The following is a 22507-nucleotide window of genomic DNA, read 5'->3' on the forward strand; positions in this document are numbered from 1 at the left end:
CATTCACTTCATTGACCGCACGTTTTATTTCAACGTAATAAATATATATTAACTACATCATATCATATGTGATATTTAACATTCGTCAGAGAGGTCAACAATTGGCTAGCGAGCAGCGTAAATTAACACGCTGATAATCATTGATCACTTATATTATCTCATATTGACTGGTGATAATAACACTTGACGTATTTATTTATTTAGCAATTTAGTTGACATTGACTATAAATAATAAACTGCGCGTCACACTAGTGGCAACGCAATACGTAATTTTCCAACGAAGAAATTATTATTTTACTAAGCAAATTTAATGACATTCTACTATATCATGATATGATGAAATAATCTTTCATGTATTAGGATTGTGATGCAAATTGGCCTTGGACGTTGTAAGACAAATCGAAATATTGATATTTCTGTGGTATCAAAATACTGAGGCCATAAGTTCATTGAAAATACAAAGAACGTTATTAAAAGTAATCATTAGATTGTTAGTGATATTTGACGAGAAAGCATCGCACGTAATTTTAATTTCATCATGTGGCTGATATATCTTGTGGTTATTATCATCTTTTTGATGGTAATTCTGTATAAGTATTCGATGAGAAACTATAACTACTGGGAACTGCAGGGAATTCCGACTGCGCGGGGGACTGTTCCGTTATTAGGACACATGCTGGATATATTTTTGCTGAGGAAAAGTGTGATAACGTATCTCCAAGAAGTCTATGAGAGCCACCCGAATGCCAGTATGGTGGGATTGTACAAAATGCGGAAGCCAATATTGCTAGTAAAGCATCCGGAACTTGTGAAGACAATTATACATACGGAATTTATGAGTTTCAGTGAACATGTGCCGCTGGATGTTAAAACGGATCCGCTCATGGCTTCGGACGCTTTTTTTTCGAGTGGAGAACGCTGGCGACACGTACGTTACGTCATTACAAAAGCGTTTTCGACAAAGAAGTTAAAAAACATTACGGAAATTATCAGGGAAGAGTGTGATAAGTTTGCTAAATTCATTGATAAGAAGTTGGATGGCAAAGAAGTTGTGGAAGTGAATGCCAAGAATTTGTTCTCAAGATTGACGACTCAGGTGTCAGCTAATGCGGTATTTGGTATTGACGGTGAAGCGTTGGTAGATAAAGATCCTCCGGAATCATTCATTTCGATGATGGACGGAGTGTTTGAAGTGAAAACTTTCACCGGAATACGCCAGAATATCATTCTTTTGTTGCCTATGCTCAGTAAATTTTTTCAAGTGAGTTTCGCGCCCTCGTGGGTCAATAGAACGTTTATCAAAATAGCCAACGATATCCGTGAGTTCAGAAAGAGTCGCGAGATTGTTAGAGATGACTTTATGCAGCACGCGATTGATTACGAGCGTGATGGTAAATGGGGTGAGGGAATGATCAATTGTCACGTGTTTTCATTTTTCGCAGAAGGCTACGAAACTTCTAGTTTGACTTTGAGTGCGACAGCTTACTTGCTTTCGAAACATCCGGATATTCAAGAGAGAGCGAGAGATGAAGTGGTTGCATTGCTGGATAAATATGAAGGAATTTGCTATGAAGCTGTTAATGAAATGACTTACTTGGATCAAGTTGTCCACGAGGCACTGAGGTTATTTAGTCCGGCTGGAAGTATGCAGAAAATCTGTACGAAACCCATCACTCTTCAAGGACCTGATGGACTGACTTGCTCACTCAAACCCGGTGACGAAGTATTTGTTTCCATCATGGGCATTCATAAAGATCCGGAAATCTGGAAAAATCCTAATGAGTTCAATCCTGATCGGTTTGCTAAAGATTCCGAAGAAAGTCGAAGCAAGTATGTTTACCTGAGCTTCGGCGAAGGTCCACGCAAATGTCCCGGAATGCGTATGGGCATGATTCAAGTTAAATCTGCAATAGCTGTTATTTTGAAGAACTACATCCTCGAGCCATCGTCTAAAATGATTGAACCTGTACAAATAGACCCTAAGTATTTTATGATTTCGCCTGTCAGAGGTTTTTGGATAAAATTACGCCATTTACATACGTAAATTACTTCTACTACTAATCTTGATAAATAAAATTAGTTATTATTTTTAATCCTACGTAAATGTACTTTTTTTATTTTAACAAAAACACAAATGCTTATTTTCCAAAGCTACGACAATTTGAAAATATTTTCCTCACTCCACCTATGACTTTATTTTTATGGTCATTTTTGAATAGTCGCATTTTCAAATAAAAAGAAAATCAAAATGTAGCATTTGAATCAGTCTATAAAAATTCTTTAATCGCAATTTTAATTTATCCATTGACTAATGCATGTCATCCGTTTAGATGTTGATGATGTAAGTGACTAGCAACGTTGTATCTGTATCCGCACATGCAATTAATCTCAATAAATGATAGTATATTCAATTGATATTGACACCCAAAGCAAGTGAGATACTAACAAGGTCAAGTATTTCATAACACTGCGATAGATAATAATTCAGTCGTATCACTGCATCCAAGTAGGACACACTTTTACCAGTAAATACAGTTTGTAAATAGATTTATGTAAGCATACAAAGTAATTAGAGTTAACAAATAAAATATTAATAATGGGTTGGATTATAAATTATGCAATAGGTACTATTGCAGTGTTGATGATTATTATTTATAAATATCTGACGTGTAATTACAACTACTGGAAAAAACGAGGAATACCAACAGCGAAGGGAATACTTCCGGGTTTTGGGCACATGCTGGATGTTTTTATGCTGAGAAAAAATGTATCAACTCAATTGCAAGAAATTTACGAAGCTCATCCCGCTGACAGTATGGTCGGAATTTACGATATGCGGAAACCGGTTCTGTTGATCAGACATCCGGAGCTAGTGAAGGCAGTGCTGCAGACTGAATTCGCAAGTTTTAGTGATCATATTACTCTGGATCCTCATACTGACTTTCTTTTGGCGATGGATCCATTTTTTGTGAACGGTGAGGTGTGGAAAAATATGCGGGCCGTATTTACGAGTGCGTTTTCAACGAAGAAATTGAAATTTGTTTCATCGGTTGCCAAAGACACGTGTGATGATTTTGTTAAATTTATTGATAAAAAAGTTGTTGACAATAATAATAGTAAGGAAGCTGTTGAAGTTAATGCTAAAGTTTTGTTTTCAAAATTCACTGCTCAACTAGGAGGCAGCGCGATTTTTGGTGTCGAGGGAAACGCATTTGCTGACGTTGATCCACCGGGATCATTTCGCGCGATGATGAACTCGATGTTAGAAATCAATACATCAACGGCAATTAGACTAAATATTGTTCTGTCGTTGCCGTTGATGGGCAAACTATTGAAAGTGAGTTTCGTCCCCAAGTGGGTCAATGAACGTTTCAACAAAATCGTCAACGATATTCGTGAGATGAGAAAAAATCAATCGATTAACAGAGACGATCTTCTGCAACATATAATTGATCATGAAGGAAGTCATAAGTATGGAAATAATGTATCAGCTCATGCGTTTTCATTTTTCACCGAAGGTTACGAGTCGTCTAGTTTGACTTTGAGTGCGACAGCTTACTTGCTGGCAAAGCATCCAGATTTTCAAGACAGGGCACGAGAGGAGGTTGTTAGCGTGCTGAGTAAATATAAAGAAATTTGCTATGAAGCTCTTAATGAAATGACTTTTCTGGATAAAGTTTTCCGAGAGACCATGAGATTGTTTAGTCCCGTAGGTAAATTTCAAAAAATCTGCTCTAAACCTATCACTCTTCAAGGACCTGATGGACTCTCCTGTTCACTGAAACCCGGTGACGAAGTTTTCATTTCGGCCATGGGGATTCATTATGATCCGGAAATTTGGGAAAATCCAAACGAATTTAACCCCGATCGGTTTGATAAAGATTCCGCGGAAAGCCAACGCAAGTTTGTCCATTTGAGCTTTGGAGAGGGTCCTCGCGTATGTCCAGGAATACGCATGGGTATGCTACAAATAAAAGCTGCAATGGCAACTATTCTGAAGAACTACATCATCGAACCATCGTCCAAAATGATTGAACCTGTGACAATAGATCCGAAATATTTTTTAACTTCTATCAAAGGCGGGTTTTGGGTTAAATTGAAACGTTGCTAATATTCTTATTCAAAAAAAATAATTTCATCTTATCTATTCCACTATTAAATTGTTACAACTATTTTTCAATCCTTCGACTGGTAGAAAATAAAATCTACTTTATTGTCACAAAAAAATTTATTGTTCATTTTCCTAAAATTATTTTTACTTTAAAGAATTTTTCCGTAAGTATTTGAAATTTTTATATTCTGTACAAATAGTAAATAGGGAAAGATGGGCTTTTGTAAGGACCCTCGAAAATTTGGTAAAAAAATTTTGAGTTCTTACAAATTTCATATCTCGAAATTTTTGAGCGTGACATTAGATCTGGGGCTCGATGGGCACCTAAAAAATTTTTAATAAAATTTTTGGACTTATTATAAATTTATTAAGAATTGTGGATCAAAATTTCTAACCAGGGGTAAAATGAACACTTAAAAAAAATATATAAAATAATGAATTTTTTTCGAGTGTCTCATCGTGATCCAAAAAAAAATTTGGTTGAAAATGAATGAAAACTAATCATCTACAGAAATTTGAATCTCCAGAAATTAATTAGTATTTTTGAAAATCAGTAATTTATTTTTTATTATTATTAATAAAAAAACTAATGAGTAAAAAATTTTGTTGTTCATTCAATTAATTAAATAAAAAATATACCGTCTCTATAGTCATCATTAAATGTATCAAGTGGATGCATAAAAACCAGAATATAATAAATAAAAATAGTGAGTGAACGGTAAGTAAAGATAAGCATACAATAAAGTAGACATGTCACATTCATAAATTGTAAAATAAGTTGTAAAAATTCTCACTAAACAGCAAACTTCCTTTATGACATCTCGTAAACAAATATAACTACCGAGCAGAGACGATTCGACTGAGAGAGTAATCGAGAGCAGAGAAACTCTTTCTGATTCTCAGTTTAGTGGCATTGAGTAATCGTTAAACAGCTTAATAGAGATAAACAAATGTGAAAAGCAGTGGGTCCCGTGTTGGTGGCTGTTCTGGTGAAAAGTATTTCCACTTGTCTTCGCTCATTCCAGCGTCAGGGGTCTGGATTACTCGGATCGCTTTATCGTCTGTGGAAATCTTGGTGGATAAGTGGTACTTGACAGTGGCAGTAACGAGAGACTGTTACTACTCACAATAATTCTAGCGGCCGTTAGAATTTTTATTATTATATATATGTACTGTTCTTAAAGCTATCGTGCTTTCGCTGTCATACATACACTCCTCTTACTTTCGTGTCTTATTCACTGTGCTCGGAAGGAGAAAATAAGATGGCTTGTGAGTACGACAGTTCCAGACTTACTTCATCCCTTTTGTAAGATTCTAGAGTTAATTTTAAGACTAATAAACTTTGCTTTGGTATAATTGTATAATAAAAATATTTATTTGAAATATTAAACTTATTTTTAGGGTATTAATTTTGAATAATAGGGACGGTATGTAATTAATATAAATAATATTGATAAATTACGTAAATAAAATTAAAATAACATTAGACCTATGATTTTAATAAAAAAAAATATGAGAATTTGATTTTTGTCATTCATGCGATATAAGTGCTATCTTAGCGAATGCTCTTTTGTTCGCCAAATAGCTGTTTGCCCAATCAACTGTTTCCACGACCTACACTCAGAAAATTAAATGATTGCAGTTACTATCTATTTATGGTAAAATTTTTTACCATCAACCCGATGGTAGTGACAACTATCTGGATGATTGTATAAATCATATTTATGGTAACTGTTACAATCATGTATGTTAATTAGAGATAGTTACAGTTATCATTTTAAATAGTTGTATTTACGATCTAGATGGTTACAGTTACCATCAGAAATTGTAGTAGTTACCATTAAAGATGATTAAAGTTACCATCTAAGACAATTAATGATGTTACCATTAATGATGTTCTTGTCAGCATTGGATGTCATGAACCCTTACCATACAAAATAGACGACCTTGTTCAAGACATTAAATGGACAAGTTTTCAGAATGATAGAATAACAATTAATTCAATTATAATGAAACCGTCTGACGAACCATCATTTTACCAAGTTAAAAAAATACTAAATGTCAACAATGGCCAAATTTTATTCATTACCCAGTACTTGGATGATTGTTATTTCGATGAACACACTCAATCATTCAAAGTTATTAACAGAAGCTCTCTCGCTTGGAAATTTTTATTTTATGCTGATATTGAAGACTGTACAGTAACTTATTTCAATATTTTAGACAATCAAGTGTACATAACTAAATTATGGGTTTAAATAATTGTTAAAAATAAATAATTGTCATTTTTTTGTAAAAATTTTATAAATAAAATTTAAGTATGTTTGCCATCATATTTGTAATCAAAAATTTATAATTTTGCACCAGTACTTGAAAATTATTGAATTTTTGATCAATTTTTTGTATAGCATTTAATAATTTTTTTTTTTCTTTATCAGTGTTTTTATCAGTGATAAATTTTTATCAGTGATAAATTATCACTATCCTTGATAGGAAACATTATTATCCTGATGGTAAATATTACCATCCTGATAGTAGCTGTAATCATCTTAATGGTTACTGTTATCATCCTGATGGTAACTGTTACTATAAAAAATGGTAACTGCAATTATAACAAATTGTAGCACTAACCATCTTTACACTGAAAAATTTTATAATCATCCTAGATGATTGCAGCTACAAATTTAGTATGATAACTCCAATCATTTATTTTTCTCCGTATATGTTTACACACACATACACACACACACACACACACACACACACACACACACACACACACACACACACACACACACACACACACACACACACACACACACACACACACACACACACACACACACAAACATACAGACACTCGGACATCAATCAGAAAATAGTCAGTATAGCTTCCTAGGACCTCAAAAAGTCGACATTTGATGAAAACTCGATTTTCGAAAATCGGGGTGACAACAATAATTTCCCGAATTTTTCGAAAATCACCGAACATGGCTACATTACTCATTAATGTAAGTTTCATTATGAATAATTAATAATAATAATAATAATAATAATAATAATTCATTTAAATTTGAATTTTGATCAAATCTTTTTTTTAAATTCATTTTAATGTCTGAAAATTTATTACTCTGTAGTAGATTCAATTTTCATACAAATTCATTATATGACTTAAAATTTTTTTATTGTTGAACTCATGAGTTTTTTTTTTTCATATCAATAAGAATTTATTTACAGAATCAATTCTTGTGTATTAGACTTTGATTAGAATAATTTTATTGTTAAAGAAATATTTATCAATTGTTTATATTTATATCTAATAATATATGTAATTGATTAATATTTACAATGAGAAAAAATTTCTCTTCGGACAATTAAATTGGTTTTGTTAAATTCTGTTAAACTAAAATTTATTTGGGACAACTAAGTTTTATTACGTCAATATAATCTATTTTGTCATTTTTAACAAATGATTTAATAGACTCTACTTGGTTGAAATTAATATTTCTCTCTCTAAGATAATAAAATCATTTGGTACAGTTAAGAAAATATTTATTTAATGGACAACTAAACTATTTAATAGTGCCTACAAATCCAAATATTAAAGCAAAATATTATTATATTAACTCTAATAAATATTACTTAGATACAAAAAAATATATTCATTAAGGATAAATATAGATATATTTGTTCGAGGTTAATGAATATATATTTGAACCGAATGATTATTGATTATGGTGTTAGGCAGCAGCAGATGGAGTAGTTCGGTGCTCGCCACTAGATCGCGCCCACCATTTGTGGTGTCCCTGGTAAAATACTTATTTTAGAGTTTTTATATTCCGGGCTTGAAGCATTTGTGGGACGAGTTATCTGCTGAAAACTTTTGATAATAATATAGACATATCCTGCATTACACTATGACATTAATGTTTAATATTGATATTTTACCTGAACAATTTTTGTCATAGTACGAACAAAAGTACGTGTGAAGGAAATAAATTATTTTTCTAAACATGCATTTGTTGAACTGTTAAATAAATATTCTGTCATTTCAAAATAATATTTAATTATTGTTAATAACTTATTCCCTATAATGATCACTCATACACAGTAAAAAAGGATTCGTCAAAATTGACACTTGCCTTGTGTAAAACGATCGATTGACACTTATTTATATGTTACTTTAACATACGCCGTTTGTGTAGAAAAAGTTACACTCGTGTATATTAAAAGTAACGTGTTATGAGTGTCAAAATCCTCATAGAAAATCGATAGAAAATCTATAGTAAATTGATATAAAACAAATACTTATTTCTGTCATAGAAAATCGATAGAAAATCCATAGTAAATTGATATAAAACAAATACTTATTTCTGTCATAGAAAATCGATAGAAAATCCATAGTAATTTGATATAAAACAAATACTTATTTCTGTCATAGAAAATCGATAGAAAATCCATAGTAAATTGATATAAAACAAATACTTGTTGCAGTTCTAACGTTGCACTCGAGCGGAACAGACGTGTTTTCAGTCACTCCGTTTTTCGAGTTCCAACAAAATTTTATCGTGTATTATTGAATAAGTGTAATCAAGTGCGTGTAATACTTGTGGCTGCTTTGAACATATTTCCACCCACCAACAATAATTCTCTGAAAAGAGAATTATTATCTCAACCCACAGTACCATGACACACACAATGAACTTCACAAAAGCTCTCCAAACCGAAGCAATCCTCACTCGTGAACAAGCGATTATCATTGACGCAATTGAAGGACGACCGATACAAAATTATGCAACTGGACTTGGGAAAATAATTGGTCCTCAAAACATTAGATACATCTCAAGAATCTCAAACAACCGCGTATGTATCTACCTAGCAACAAAAGAACTAGCTGACTCTCTTATCGATCAACACATATCCATAGATAGTAAAAGAATGTTAATCCGGCCCTTAATCACTCGAAATAAGAGGCTTATTCTTTCAAACGTTCCACCTATCATTTCCAATGACATCATTGAAAAGAAATTACAAGAAACACATATCACCCCAATGTCAAACATCACTACACTGCGAGCCGGTCTCAATATTCCAGGATACCAACACATACTCAGTTTCAGACGCCAATTGTATATCAAACCTGATGATGTTGGAAAAATTCCTCCTTCATGGAAAATCGATGTTGAAGATACCTCCTACTGGATCTACCCAACCTTGGACAACATGCTCTGTTTTATGTGTAAAGAAGAAGGACACTTAGCTAAATCATGCCCAAAAAACACCGCTCAACAAGAAAAACCAAATGAAGAAGGTCAAGCTGGTAAAGGCCTCAACTTGCATAACCACCCGATACTACATGCATCAACAACTCAAATAACTACTCCGATAATTCTACCGAACACCTTGCAGACAATAAATAAATCAACCACCCAGTCGACCAAAAGACAATTATCCGAAACCTCCTTAAGTACATCAATGCCTCCGCCCATCGCACCAATCAGAGATACTGGAGTAACAATAAAATAACTAAAACTATACAAGACACAAAGAAAATAAAAGTAACTGAACCAATAATGGTACCGTTAAGTCATTTCAATATGAACATCATTAAAACAGACATAAACAAGAACCAACAGGAGTATCCCTATGATTTTGACCAATTAATCAGCTTCCTATCCAAGTACCACACCAACAAAAACTTGGAACAAACTCTAATAGACTGCAGACTGCAAGCCTTTGACCTTGCAACAATGCTACGCACACTATACAAATCGATCACTGGCAAAACAGACAAAAACCGCTTCACAAGACTTATTAAATACTCGAATCTGGAGCCCTCGCCCTGAACAACCTCATATACAACAAATCGCAGATCATCTCGCTGACACTTTTGCAACTAACTCTGCTGACTCGAATTATACTGAGAAATTTCTAAAAATTAAAAACTCAACGAACCCAACGATGGAAAACCTGAGTTATAATCTTGACCCAATCAATAATCCATTTTCACTAAAAGAACTACAACAAGCAATTTCCTTCAGCAAAAACACAAGCCCTGGACCGGATGACATCTCCAATATGATCATCAAAATGTTACCAAATAACTGTACAAATTACCTACTCCAACTGTACAATCATATTTGGAGTAATCAAACTTTCCCGGACCAATGGAGAGAAGCAATCGTAATACCGATAGCTAAACCGAATAAAGACCATACCAAGGCTTCAAACTTTAGACCAATCTCCTTAACATGCAACTTAAGTAAAATCATGGAAAAAATGATATATAAAATACTTTGGGCAATCGACCAGCCCTAGTTGAACAGTACTTCAACAAATATAAAAAGGACTTGTCAGATGAGCTCCAAAAAAATTTAAATGGATCGTTCGGACACCTTATGTCGTCTTTAGTAAAGTTACCACCAATCCGATTTATTGCCAACGAATTAAATAACATTTTCTTTAATAGTGACAATTATAATAGTCTTCAAGAAATTTTTTTGTATCAGGAAATAGGACCTATTAAAAAATATTACCGATCAGGTAAATATTTTTATTTTTTCTTATTACTATCTAGCACTACACTGAGAAAAATATTTTCTCCTGTCAACTAAATTTTAGTTATAACAAGAAAATGATTTGATTGCCCATTGCCAATCATATATTTGGTTGTTTTAACTAAATATTTTATAATCCACCAACGAAACAGATTATTAGAAACTATAAAATATTTAGTAAAAATAATTACGCGTTTAGTAGAAAGCATAAAATCAAATTGATTACCTGTAGAATTTATAAAGTAGTCGTAATGAAATGTATGAGTGATCATTATAGAGAATGAGTTATTAATAATAATTAAATATTATTTTGAAATGACAGAATATTTATTTAACAGTTCAATAAATGCATGTTTAGAAAAATAATTTATTTCCTTCACACGTACTTTTGTTCGTACTATGACAAAAATTTTTCAGGAAAAATATTAATATTAAACATTAGAGTCATAGTGTAATACAGGATACGTCTATATTTTTTTTTTAGGTTTTAAATTATTTTTTATTGAGAGGTGTTTTTTAATACATATGGTTGTATTTTTACAATGTTTCATTTGATGATTCCTATCCTATGTGGATTTAACTCATTTCAATTTTAAGTTTGATTGGTCTTTTAGACTGTAAAGTTTTTACATTTGGATGGATTTTCAAGTTTTTAGGAAAAATTTGTATAAAAACCTAGTTTAATCATTTTGCATACGTCTATATTACTATCAAAAAGGGAATATAATAACTCTGAAATAAGTATCTTACCAGGGACACCACAAATGGTGGGCGCGATCTAGTGGCGAGCACCGAACTACTCGCGCTGCTGCTGCCTAGCATCATAACTTTTAAATCAATAATCATTTGATTCAAATATACATTTATCAACTTTGAACAAATATATATGTATTTATTCTAAATGAACATATTTTTCTGTGTCTAAGTAATAATTATTAGAGTTAACATAATAATATTTTGCTTTAAATATTTGGATTTGTTGGCACTACAAAATAGTTTAGTTGCTTTACTACACCTGTTGACATTTTTACAATAAGACTCATTACAATAATCATGAACTTCAGTCTACGGTAATTAATTTTACACGGGCCTGAAACATTTAAAAAAACCAATGATTATATTATTTAAAAATAAAATTAACATCCTATTTGAAGATTAGAGCAAATGCTCCGTAAAAAATATAATATTTCCTAATGATTATTATCTATGACTCATTTTGAAACTCGTTAAGCTTGAGGTTGGATTTATAACCTTCTGCTTAAAAAAAAATACCTTGATGTAAGAAGCGACGATATTGCCCCGAACACTTAGGCCTGGCTGTGACGTCAAACCCACCCCCATCACGTGACACCTCAGTTACCCCCATGGGTCAAGGGACCCGAGGGCCTTAAAGGTAGAGGCAGAGAGATTACTATTGTGCTGTCAGTCGTTTCTGAGAAATCAATATAAAACTAAAAAAAAAATGTTTTTTCGTAATTCGCCAATATTTTCGAGTCTACTTGATCAAATGATCTGAAATTTTCAGAAAAGTTGATGGCCAACAAGCTCTTTCGATTACCGCCTTAGTCATCCAAATCGGTTCATTACTTAAAAAGCTACAAAGAGCTTACACACACACACACACACACACACACACACACACACATACAGACACTCGGTCATCAATCTGAAAATAGTCAGTATAGTTTCCTAGGACCTCAAAAAATCGACATTTGATGAAAACTCGATGTTCGAAAATCGGGGTGACAACAATAATTTCCCGAATTTTTCGAAAATAATCGATTTTCTTAGCGGGAAGTTGAAAAACATAACTTCATTGCGAAACAATAAAGTGTGGTATAAATTTAACATTGAATTTCAGCAATGAAATTGATAATTGACACACAAAAAAAACAAACTCATTTTGAGGTGTCGAAACGATAGTGTTGTGATATAGTAATTCAAAGTAGATTACCGACTCAGCGGATTTATATGCATAAGTGATGGTAGAACTGACGCTGCGGTTTCGCGTGCTTTTGTAAAAGAGGAGTTTCATAAATTTATTTCATTTATTGTCATTCACGGTTGATACTTCTTGCTGTTACGTTATGTAAAATTGAATTTTATTTATACCGGAGTTTTGTTTGACGAACATGGCTACATTACTAATTAATGTAAGTTTCATTGTAAATAATTAATAATAATAATTTATTTAAATTTGAATAATTTGAATTTTGATCAAATCTTTTTTTTAAATGCATTTTAATGTCTGAAAATTTATTACTCTGTAGTAAATTCAATTTTCATACAAATTCTTTATATGACTCAAAATTTTTTTATTATTGAACTCATGAGTTTTTTTTCATATCAACAAGAATTTATTTACAGAATCAATTCTTGTGTATTAGACTTCGATTAGAATAATTTTATTGTTGAAGAAATATTCATCAATAGTTTATATTTATATCTAATAATATATGTAATTGATTAATATTTACAGGTTATCAAAATTTTCTTGCCAGTTATAATCTGTGGCAATGTATTTATCTCAGCTTGTGCGCCTCATCGTCCGGCACCTCAACCAAAAACTCCAATAGCAAGACTTGGTGATGCTATTGATAAAAGTAACAAACCAGATATCATCACTTTTGTCATTTTTAAAAATACTTTGGACAATCGATCAGCCTTAGTAGAACAGTACTTCAACAAATATAGAAAGGACTTGTCGGATGAGCTCCAAAAAAATTTAAGTGGATCGTTCGGACACCGTATGTCGTCTTTAGTAAAGTTACCACCAATCCGATTTATTGTCAATGAATTGAAAATTACATTTTCCTTAATCGTAGCAATTATGATAGTCTTGCCGAAATTCTTTTGTATCAGGAAATAGGACCTATTAAAAAATATTACCGATCAGGTAAATATCAGTATAATATATATATCAGTATAATATTATGTAATATATATACTGATATTTTCATTTTTTCTGAATTTATAAAGGAGTTTATAAATAAACAGTCTACGTTTTATGCTGAGAAATTCGAAGAAGCGTTGATAATACACGATACACGTCGTATTACGCGCATAATTGTATCAAGTCTGAACGATAAAATATTTTCGAATGTTTCATTAGGTATTTCGATTATATATCCTCAAAAATCAATAGAGGAACTGGCACGAGTAAGTTTCCTTTTTTTTTGTAATCACTACCAATAACTTTTCATCAACCATTTATCAATTACTTTTGAATTTATATAACTGGAGTATATTTTTATAATTGTTATAATTATTTTCTACAGCAATGTGATGGTGGAATACATTACAAGAACGCAATAAAAGGAATATTTACATGGCCTGGAGCTCAAGATGATGCTGCTGAATTATCCTTGCATGGTGATAAAATAATCTAGAGGTATTTAATAAGACTTGTTTGTATTTAGTAAATGATTTAGTAACGAACCTTGTAATACTAAATATTTGGTTACAGGTACCAAATTATTTAGTAGAGCTCATTTATTTTCACCAAATAAATATTTAGTAGTATTTAAGAAATTATTTATTAGTAATTTTAAAAAAAAGTTATTCAATTTGCATGCTTTTTTAATGGAAATACTTTGATGCTCAATAGGAAGTACACGGAGAGAAAAAAATAGTTATAATTCCTATGTAGAATGGTAACCATTACTATGTTACATAGAAACGAGGATTTTTTAACGTCGAGAGTCACCGGGCAGAGTAATCCCCCCCATTCTACATAGTAACGGTGGCTATGCTAGCATAGAAGTGATTACTATTCTACATTGACGAGAGAACTATGTAAATGGATATGGCTACAATGTTACCTAGTAACCTTTACGATGTTTTATTTATTTCATTTTTAGTAAATAAGGTTATGACAAAACAAATAACTCAGGTTACTATAAATAGATATATGTAGAAATTGAATTAATCTATTGAAATAATTAAGATATTGCTCAAAATGAAATATCATTTTTTGATAACAGATAAATAATAATTAAATAAATTAAAATATTTAATAATATACTTCGCACATATACATGTAACACATACACATAGGTTACTGCGCAAACGTCCGCGCATGTTTACTTTCTTGTCTCACTTATTAAACTGTAACGACAGCTATTCCAGCATGGGACTGAGTACCATTCTACATAGCCCTGATTCCCATGCTAGATAGCGATTTTTACCATTTTAGTTGTTTCAATGTAACATAGTAATCATTACCAGAAAAATGGTAATGAGTCCTATTCTACATAGCATTATTTACCATTTTACAAAAAATGAGTCTGGTTACTATGTAACATAGTAATCATTACTATTTTTTTCTCTCCGTGTACTTAAAGTTAAAATTAAGAACTGAAATTAATTCAGTCTGCATAAAGTTGTTGTACAGAATTAGGTAATTTATTAAAATGTTCCTCCATCTCAACTCCATACTCTATAATAAAAAAAAGAAGAACAAAAATTATCAGAGTAGAGCACAAAAAATCTAATGTCAAGAAAGGTGGGGCAAAATGAGGCGTCTTACTTTTGTGACAAAATTTTAAATTGGCCGCTTCTGGGCTGATTAACTTCTCGTAAAATAGAAACGCACCATCATAATTATGCACTTTTCACTAAAAACTACTTTTTTTTTTTGAGTAGATGTCGCCTCATTTTACCTTAAATTACTGTATTGTTCTAGCCCACCTTCATCAACATCGAATTGGTGCTAGATAGTAATATGAAAAAATAAAAATATTTACCTGATCGGTAATATTTTTTAATAGGTCCTATTTCCTGATACAAAAGAATTTCGGCAAGACTATCATAATTGCTACGATTAAGGAAAATGTAATTTTCAATTCATTGACAATAAATCGGATTGGTGGTAACTTTACTAAAGACGACATACGGTGTCCGAACGATCCACTTAAATTTTTTTGGAGCTCATCCGACAAGTCCTTTCTATATTTGTTGAAGTACTGTTCTACTAAGGCTGATCGATTGCCCAAAGTATTTTTATAAATGACAAAAGTGATGATATCTGGTTTGTTACTTTTATCAATAGCATCACCAAGTCTTGCTATTGGAGTTTTTGGTTGAGGTGCCGGACGATGAGGCGCACAAGCTGAGATAAATACATTGCCACAGATTATAACTGGCAAGAAAATTTTGATAACCTGTAAATATTAATCAATTACATATATTATTAGATAACATTAAGAAACATAACATTTAGAAATTAATTCAGTCTGCATAAAGTTGTTGTACAGAATTAGGTAATTTATTAAAATGTTCTTCCATCTCAACTCCATACTCTATAATAAAAAAAAGAAGAAAAAAAATTATCAGAGTAGAGCACAAAAAATCTAATGTCAAGAAAGGTGGGGCAAAATGAGGCGTCTTACTTTTGTGACAAAATTTTAAATTGACCGCTTCTGTTAAAGTTGGACGGACACATCCACTTAAGAAAAATTAAGCGTATGATTTAATGTCGATTTCATAAAATAATTAGCATTTTAAAAAAAATTCCATGTGCTACTATTACCGTAGATGTTACAGAAAAATAGTCGTAAGCTATTCAATTTCACGATAAATAATTGTGCAGAATTTAATTTTATATTGTAATAAATAATTATGAGACTTTTAATATAAATTAAACTTTCAATCGAACAAATTGACTGTAATTATTTTAAATAAACAATAATTGTATAATAAATTTTTTTTCTTTTATTTTTGTTAGGACAATTATTGAAAAATTTCTAATTAATATTAACCGACCTCATCATTATATCCTATCTATATATACTTATATAATCTGTTGTTTTTATTTTCTTCCTGAGTTACCCATAAAAAATCCAAAATAATTTTTGTTTCATAAAACGTATGTTTATTTATTTATTTTTATATATGCAATTAATTACTTCAGTTTATGAGAATTTTCCTATTAATTACGATCGCTGTTGCCACTAATGCCAATAAGTCGGCATCATCAATTCAAAATGAGTCAGAACTAACTTCTCAAAACCTGCCAGCGGACTTAGGTCTTAAATCACAAGTTATTCATCTTCGTAGTGCAATTTTAGACAAAGATGAGGATCAAATAATAGACATTATGATAAGAAGAAATTATTTTAATCGCAATGCTCTGATTAATGAAGTTTTGACTGTCAATCACCATCCTTCAAATTCATGCTCACTCACTCGTAGCCTCGCAAGTACGGAATTTGAGGACTTTATGAAACTTAGCAACTATAATTCCTCATTTAGACAAATAATATTCATTACAATACAGTCGAATCGCGTTATAAGGCCGCCTACAGGGGTGTAGGGGAATATAATTCTAAGAATTCCTGTACCCCCTCTTCTGCTCAGCAGTTGAACGCCGTAGCTCACATTTTCCCTACGTTGGAAGCATGTGAGTGTGCACATAATTATTTTCGTAGTCATAGAGGGGGAATGTCTTGCAAAAAATAGAAGTTGGCGGACTTATAATGAGCGGCCTCATAACGCGACTGGACTGTACACCAGTAAATTTTAAGAATGTTCATATTTTTTTTTAGTGTAGCATAATAATTTCCTGGCAACTCAACTTCCTGTTTCAAATTTGGTCGACAGCATAGGGAAAATTCGTATATTTCTTAAGCCCATATTCCCCGTGTAAAATTTAAAAGTTAGCGAATAATTTTATTTTATTATTAAAGTAAAAGGAAAAAATCCTACTATGTTAATTTTTTTTTTTCGTTTTATTTTTTAATTTTTGGATTGCGTCATATTCTACGTCATTTACTAATTTTTCGTGATTAGATAGCAGTATCTTTAAGCCTTATTAAAAAAAATCCCCGAAGCATTTTGGTTTCATAGTTGCTTTACTACCCCTGTTGACATTTTTACAATAAGACTCATTACAATAATCATAAACTTCAGTCTACTATATTTAGTTTTACACGGGCCTGACGCATGAAAAATGACCGATAATTTATATTATTTCAAAATTAACTTGACGTCATACTTGAAGATTAGAGCAAATACTTCGTAGAAAATATAACATTTCCTAATGATTAGTATCTATCATTTTAAACTCATTAGGCGTGAGGGATATATAACCTTCTGCTTAAAATAAAATAACTTCATTTACTCGTATACTTTCTTCTTGTTTTGTAAAATTGAAGTTTTCTTATATACATACTGAATCCAGAATGGCTCCACCAATAATTACCGTACGTGTTATTCTTTATAAATTATTTACAATTTAGATTGTTGAATTGTCTTCATTTTAAAAAAGTAATTACTTAAAAATATAATGACAAAAAGATTGTATTTAGTTTTACACGAGCCCTAAGCTCTGGAATGAACGATAACGAATTTATTTTGAAAAAAGAAATTTACGACGAGCTATTTAGGGAGTAGAGAAATTACCTATAGTAGAATATAATATACAACAATATAAATATGTAGCCTCTGAGACTTTCCAATGATTGCTTGTCTCTGACTCCATTTTGAAACTTATTAAGAGAGGGGTTGAATTCGTAGTTTCCTACTTCTAGTCAAAAATTTTCATTTACGGTTGAAACTTCTTCCCGTTAACTTCGTAAAATTGAATTTTCTATATTCCGGAATTTAGTTCAATGAACATGGCTCAATCATTAATTAACGTAAGTTTCATGATGAATAATTAATAATAATAAAAATTTATTTAAATTTGAATAATTTGAATTTTGATCAAATCTTTTTTTTAAATTCATTTTGATGTCTGATAGTTTATTACTCAGTAGTAAATTAAATTTTCATACAAATTTGTTGTATGACTTGAAATTTTTTTACTATTGAACTCATTAGTTTTTTTTTTATATCAACAAAAATTTATTCATAGAATCAATTCGTGTGTATTAGACTTTGATTAGAATAATTTTATTGTTGAAAATATATTGATCAATAGTTTATATTTATGTCTAATAATATATGTAATTGATTAATATTTACAGGTTATCAAAATTTTCTTGCCAATAATAATCAGTGGCAATGTGCTCGTATCAGCTTGTTTTGGTGTTTCATCAGTAAGACGTTCGTCATCGAATGTTCCGGTATATAAACATCCGCATGGTTTCGATCGTTCTGTAGCCGACGTGGTTCGTCTCCACGATGCTATTATCAATCATGATCGAAATGAAATAATCGATATTTTTATTGCCAAGAACCTGAACAATCGACAATCTTTGCACGAAGAATATTTAAATACGTATGGATCTGAATTGAGGTGTCTTTGCTGATCAAAATTATCCGGAGATTTTGGACACCTCATAACATCTTTGGCAACACCGCCCTTGGTTTTTCTTGCCAATGAACTTCATTATTTTTTACAACCATTTAATCGCGATTACAGTACTCTTGAGGAAATTTTGCGGTATCACAACCACGATAGGATTAAAGAAGCTTACCAATCAGGTGAATGTTTTTTTTTTATATCACTATCTAGCACTAATTCGATGTTGATGAAGGTGGGCTAGAACAATACAGTAATTTAAGGTAAAAAGAGGCAGCATCTACTTAAAAAAAAAAAAATAGTTTGTAGTGAAAAGTGCATAATTATGGTGCATTTTTATTGTACGGGAAGTTAATCAGCCCAGAAGCGGCCAATTTAAAATTTTGTCACAAAAGTAAGCCGCCTCATTTTGCCCCACCTCTCTTGACATTAGATTTTTTGTGCTCTATTCTGATCATTTTTTTTTTCTTTTTTTTATTATAGAGTATGGAGTTGAGGTGACGGAACATTTCAAAAAATTACCTCATTCTGTACGACAACGTCTTGAACGTTTTTCACTCCTAATTGATGAGACTTATCATTCAGGCAGCAGTATGTACTCTAGCTATTTATTAAACGATTTTTATTTAGCATCACGATTTTTCAAAATATAAATGCCGACCAGGTGATCTCTTCACGGAAAAAAAAAGGATCTCACTATTAAGTTACAATGACTATGTAGAAAGTAACCCGAAACCATTAATGAATCTGATAAATTTTACTTGTGGCATAAGTAGAAAATTACTATTCCATAAATAAAAGACACAACCGCTTAGTAAATTTTGATTTATGATAGCATTTTTTACTTATATGGAATAGTAATTTTTTACTTTTGTCAAAAGTCAAAGCTATCGGCTCCCATTGGTGGTTTCCAGGTACTTTCCACATAGTAATTTTTGCTTACTTTTTTTTTCGTGTAGAAATGATAAGAAAATAGTTCAAAATATAGAACTTACTTTATTGACAAATATTAATTTATGTATACTGATAATATATTTATTTTCTTTTTCATGGATTTATAAATGAATTAGTTGATGACCAGGCTAATTACTATCGTATAAAGTTAGTAGAAGCTATAAACAAATTAGACGCACGTCATTTTACACGTTTAATTGTAATGATTTTGAACGATGGAATACTTGATCAAGTCAAAATGAGTTATACACAGGTTTATGGTAAACCACTTAGGAGCCTAGTAGATGTGAGTTTCCTTATTCTTTATAATCACTACCAATTACTTTTCATCAACGATTTATCAATTGCTTTTAAATTGTATATAAGTGAAGTATATTTAAATGATATTTTAAATTATTTTTTACAGGAAGTTTTCAAAGGAGATTACCTCGAAGCGATGTCAGCACTTCTTTTTACCCCTATGCCTTACGGAGATGATATTCTGCCCCCCTCTCATTATTAGGAGAAAATAATACCAAGCTATTCAATTTGACGATAATTAATTGTGCAGAATTTAATTTTATATTTTAATAAATAATTATGAGACTTTTAGTAGAAATTAAACTTTCAATCGAACAAATCGACTGTAACTTTTTTAAATAAACAATGATTGGATAGTAAATGTTTGTTCTTTTATTTTTGTAAGGACAATTATTATAAAATTTCTATTTTATATTAACCAACCTCATCATTATATCTATCTAGGGGAAGGGGGGGCAAAACGGGATACTCAACGAAAACTTTAGTTTTTAGGGACATAAATTTCGTAAATTGGCTTCATTTTGATTCTATTTGAAATAAAAATAACGAATTTTAGACTGCCATCAGAAAAAAAATTTTTATTTTCTGCGGGCAAAATGGGATACCCCAAAAAAAAGTAAATTTTTTTTTTTTTTTTCAAGTGAATAAAATTGATGTAATAACGTCTTTCTAAATTGATGTAAGTAATAAAATTTACGTGTTTCGGACGACGATACTCAATTTATCTGTGATTACTGTGAATAATTTTAGAGATTTATCTTTCATTATCGATGAATCAGTTATATATCGTTATCGTTATTTATTATAAATTTTAATACTTATGTTAAAAATAGTGTTAGTTAGCTTTCATTCCAAAGAAATTATTTTTACAAGAGAAATAATTAAATATTGAATATTATAAAATAAACATAACTGTTAATAATGTGATATTATAGCACTAAAGTTATAAAATATTACAAAATTATGAAAGTTACAATGTAACAGTTAAAATTATGATGATCACCAATGTTATAGTTTTAGAGTTTTTATTAGTATTAGGGGAGACCGGGGCAAGACGGCCCACCTAAGCCGGTTATTATTATTTGTGGCTTTTAACCATCAAGTCGATTTACTCTTGTCCAACTTGAACTCAATTCGCCAAAATTTTGGTGATGCTCCTGAAAAAAAATACGGCAATACGGCCCCCTCCGAAAAAAAATGAAAAAAAAATTTTTTTTTTTTAATTGTAAAAAAATTTCCCGCGTAACAAATGTTTATATTTTTCTCTTTAACAACTATATTTACTTTAATATTACTCGAAATAACCTTTTTTGATATAATACGAGTCATTTTTTCACTAGGTTATAATACTATGAAATACATTTTCTTTTAGAATTTTTGAGTGGTTCATTTTGCCCCAAGTTTCACGTATCGGACTAAAAATGAGTAAATAATCTAAATTTGTGATAATCAAAAGAAAACAAGAAAAAAAAATTTTTGGTTAATTTTTGAGGTGGGCCTTCTTACCCCAGGTGGGCCGTCTTGCCCCGGTCTCCCCTATTGTTGTTATTGTTCTTGAGTTAATTGAAGAAATCAATTTCTTAATTTGTGATACTTCATAAAAATAAATTTTCGTACGATAAAATTTGTACATTTTTTTCATTTATACTTTTCGCAAAAAATGTTTTTTTTTAGCTTTTAATAGTGTAAAATGATACTAGATGTCATTTTTGACCATTTTCGAAAGTTTTTCAAGAAAAAAAAATTTTGACGAAATTTTGAGGGTATCCCATTTTGCCGGCCTACCCCCCCCCCCCCCCCTATATATACTTATATACTCTGATTTTTTTATTTTCTTTCTGAGATACCCATAAAGAATCCAAAATAAAAGATTTTGTGTCAAAAAAATATTTTAATTTCTTTTTATTTTTATACATGCAATCGATTACTTTGGTTTATAGGAATTTTCCTATTAATAACGATCGCAGTTGGCACTAATACCAATGAGTCGGCATCATCAGTTCAAAATGACTGCTAGCGGACTCTGGTTTTGAATCGCAAGTTATTCATCTTCATAACGCAATTTTAGACAACGATGTGGATCAAATAATAGATATTATGATGAAAATAATTATTTCAATCGCAATGTTCTGATTGATGAAGTTTTGACTGTCAATCACCATCCTTTGAATTCATGCTCATTTACTCGTAGCCTCGCAAATACGAAATTTAAAAACCTTTGGAGACGTTTAGCTACTATAATTCCTAATTTAGACAAATAATATTCATTACAATATATCAATGAATTTTAAGTATATATATATTTTTTGTAGTGTAGCATAATAATTTTCTGGCAACTCA

The 22507-nt window shown here is 31.1% G+C and overlaps 2 protein-coding genes and 2 long non-coding RNA genes across 6 annotated transcripts; all 4 read left to right on the top strand.

The window, feature by feature from the left end:
* Positions 1-412: 412 nt before the first annotated feature.
* LOC130673151 (probable cytochrome P450 28d1) lies at positions 413-2279 on the top strand. The gene has a single exon (XM_057478081.1). The coding sequence runs from the start codon at positions 539-541 to the stop codon at positions 2042-2044; it is 1506 nt and encodes a 501-aa protein (XP_057334064.1). The 5' UTR covers positions 413-538; the 3' UTR covers positions 2045-2279.
* A 165-nt stretch (positions 2280-2444) lies between these two features.
* Positions 2445-4663, top strand: LOC130673150 (probable cytochrome P450 28d1). Its single transcript, XM_057478080.1, has one exon. It carries the CDS (start codon positions 2597-2599, stop codon positions 4109-4111), a length of 1515 nt encoding a protein of 504 aa, XP_057334063.1. The 5' UTR covers positions 2445-2596; the 3' UTR covers positions 4112-4663.
* Positions 4664-12733: 8070 nt separating this feature from the next.
* On the top strand, positions 12734-16326 carry LOC130672948 (uncharacterized). 2 transcript variants are annotated; one of them, XR_008990803.1, is made up of 5 exons: positions 12734-12821; positions 13148-13564; positions 13648-13827; positions 13947-14059; positions 14135-16326. It is a non-coding gene; the product is annotated as an uncharacterized LOC130672948 (long non-coding RNA). The 2 variants fall into 2 exon arrangements; XR_008990802.1 differs by having other exon boundaries at positions 13947-16326.
* Positions 16327-17730: 1404 nt separating this feature from the next.
* Positions 17731-20518, top strand: LOC130673141 (uncharacterized). Of its 2 annotated transcripts, none has more exons than XR_008990839.1 (5): positions 17731-17870; positions 18636-19095; positions 19397-19504; positions 19984-20153; positions 20274-20518. It is a non-coding gene; the product is annotated as an uncharacterized LOC130673141 (long non-coding RNA). The 2 variants fall into 2 exon arrangements; XR_008990838.1 differs by lacking the exon at positions 17731-17870 and adding an exon at positions 18006-18305.
* The last annotated feature ends 1989 nt before the right edge of the window (positions 20519-22507 follow it).

Source organism: Microplitis mediator, chromosome 8, assembly GCF_029852145.1.
Source record: "Microplitis mediator isolate UGA2020A chromosome 8, iyMicMedi2.1, whole genome shotgun sequence".
In the NCBI taxonomy this organism is placed as follows: Eukaryota; Metazoa; Arthropoda; class Insecta; order Hymenoptera; family Braconidae; genus Microplitis; species Microplitis mediator.

Excerpts from the sequence above, each read along its gene's own strand:
- LOC130673151 (XM_057478081.1), top strand. The coding sequence starts at position 539 with ATGTGGCTGATATATCTTGTGGTTATTATCATCTTTTTGATGGTAATT.
- LOC130673150 (XM_057478080.1), top strand. The coding sequence starts at position 2,597 with ATGGGTTGGATTATAAATTATGCAATAGGTACTATTGCAGTGTTGATG.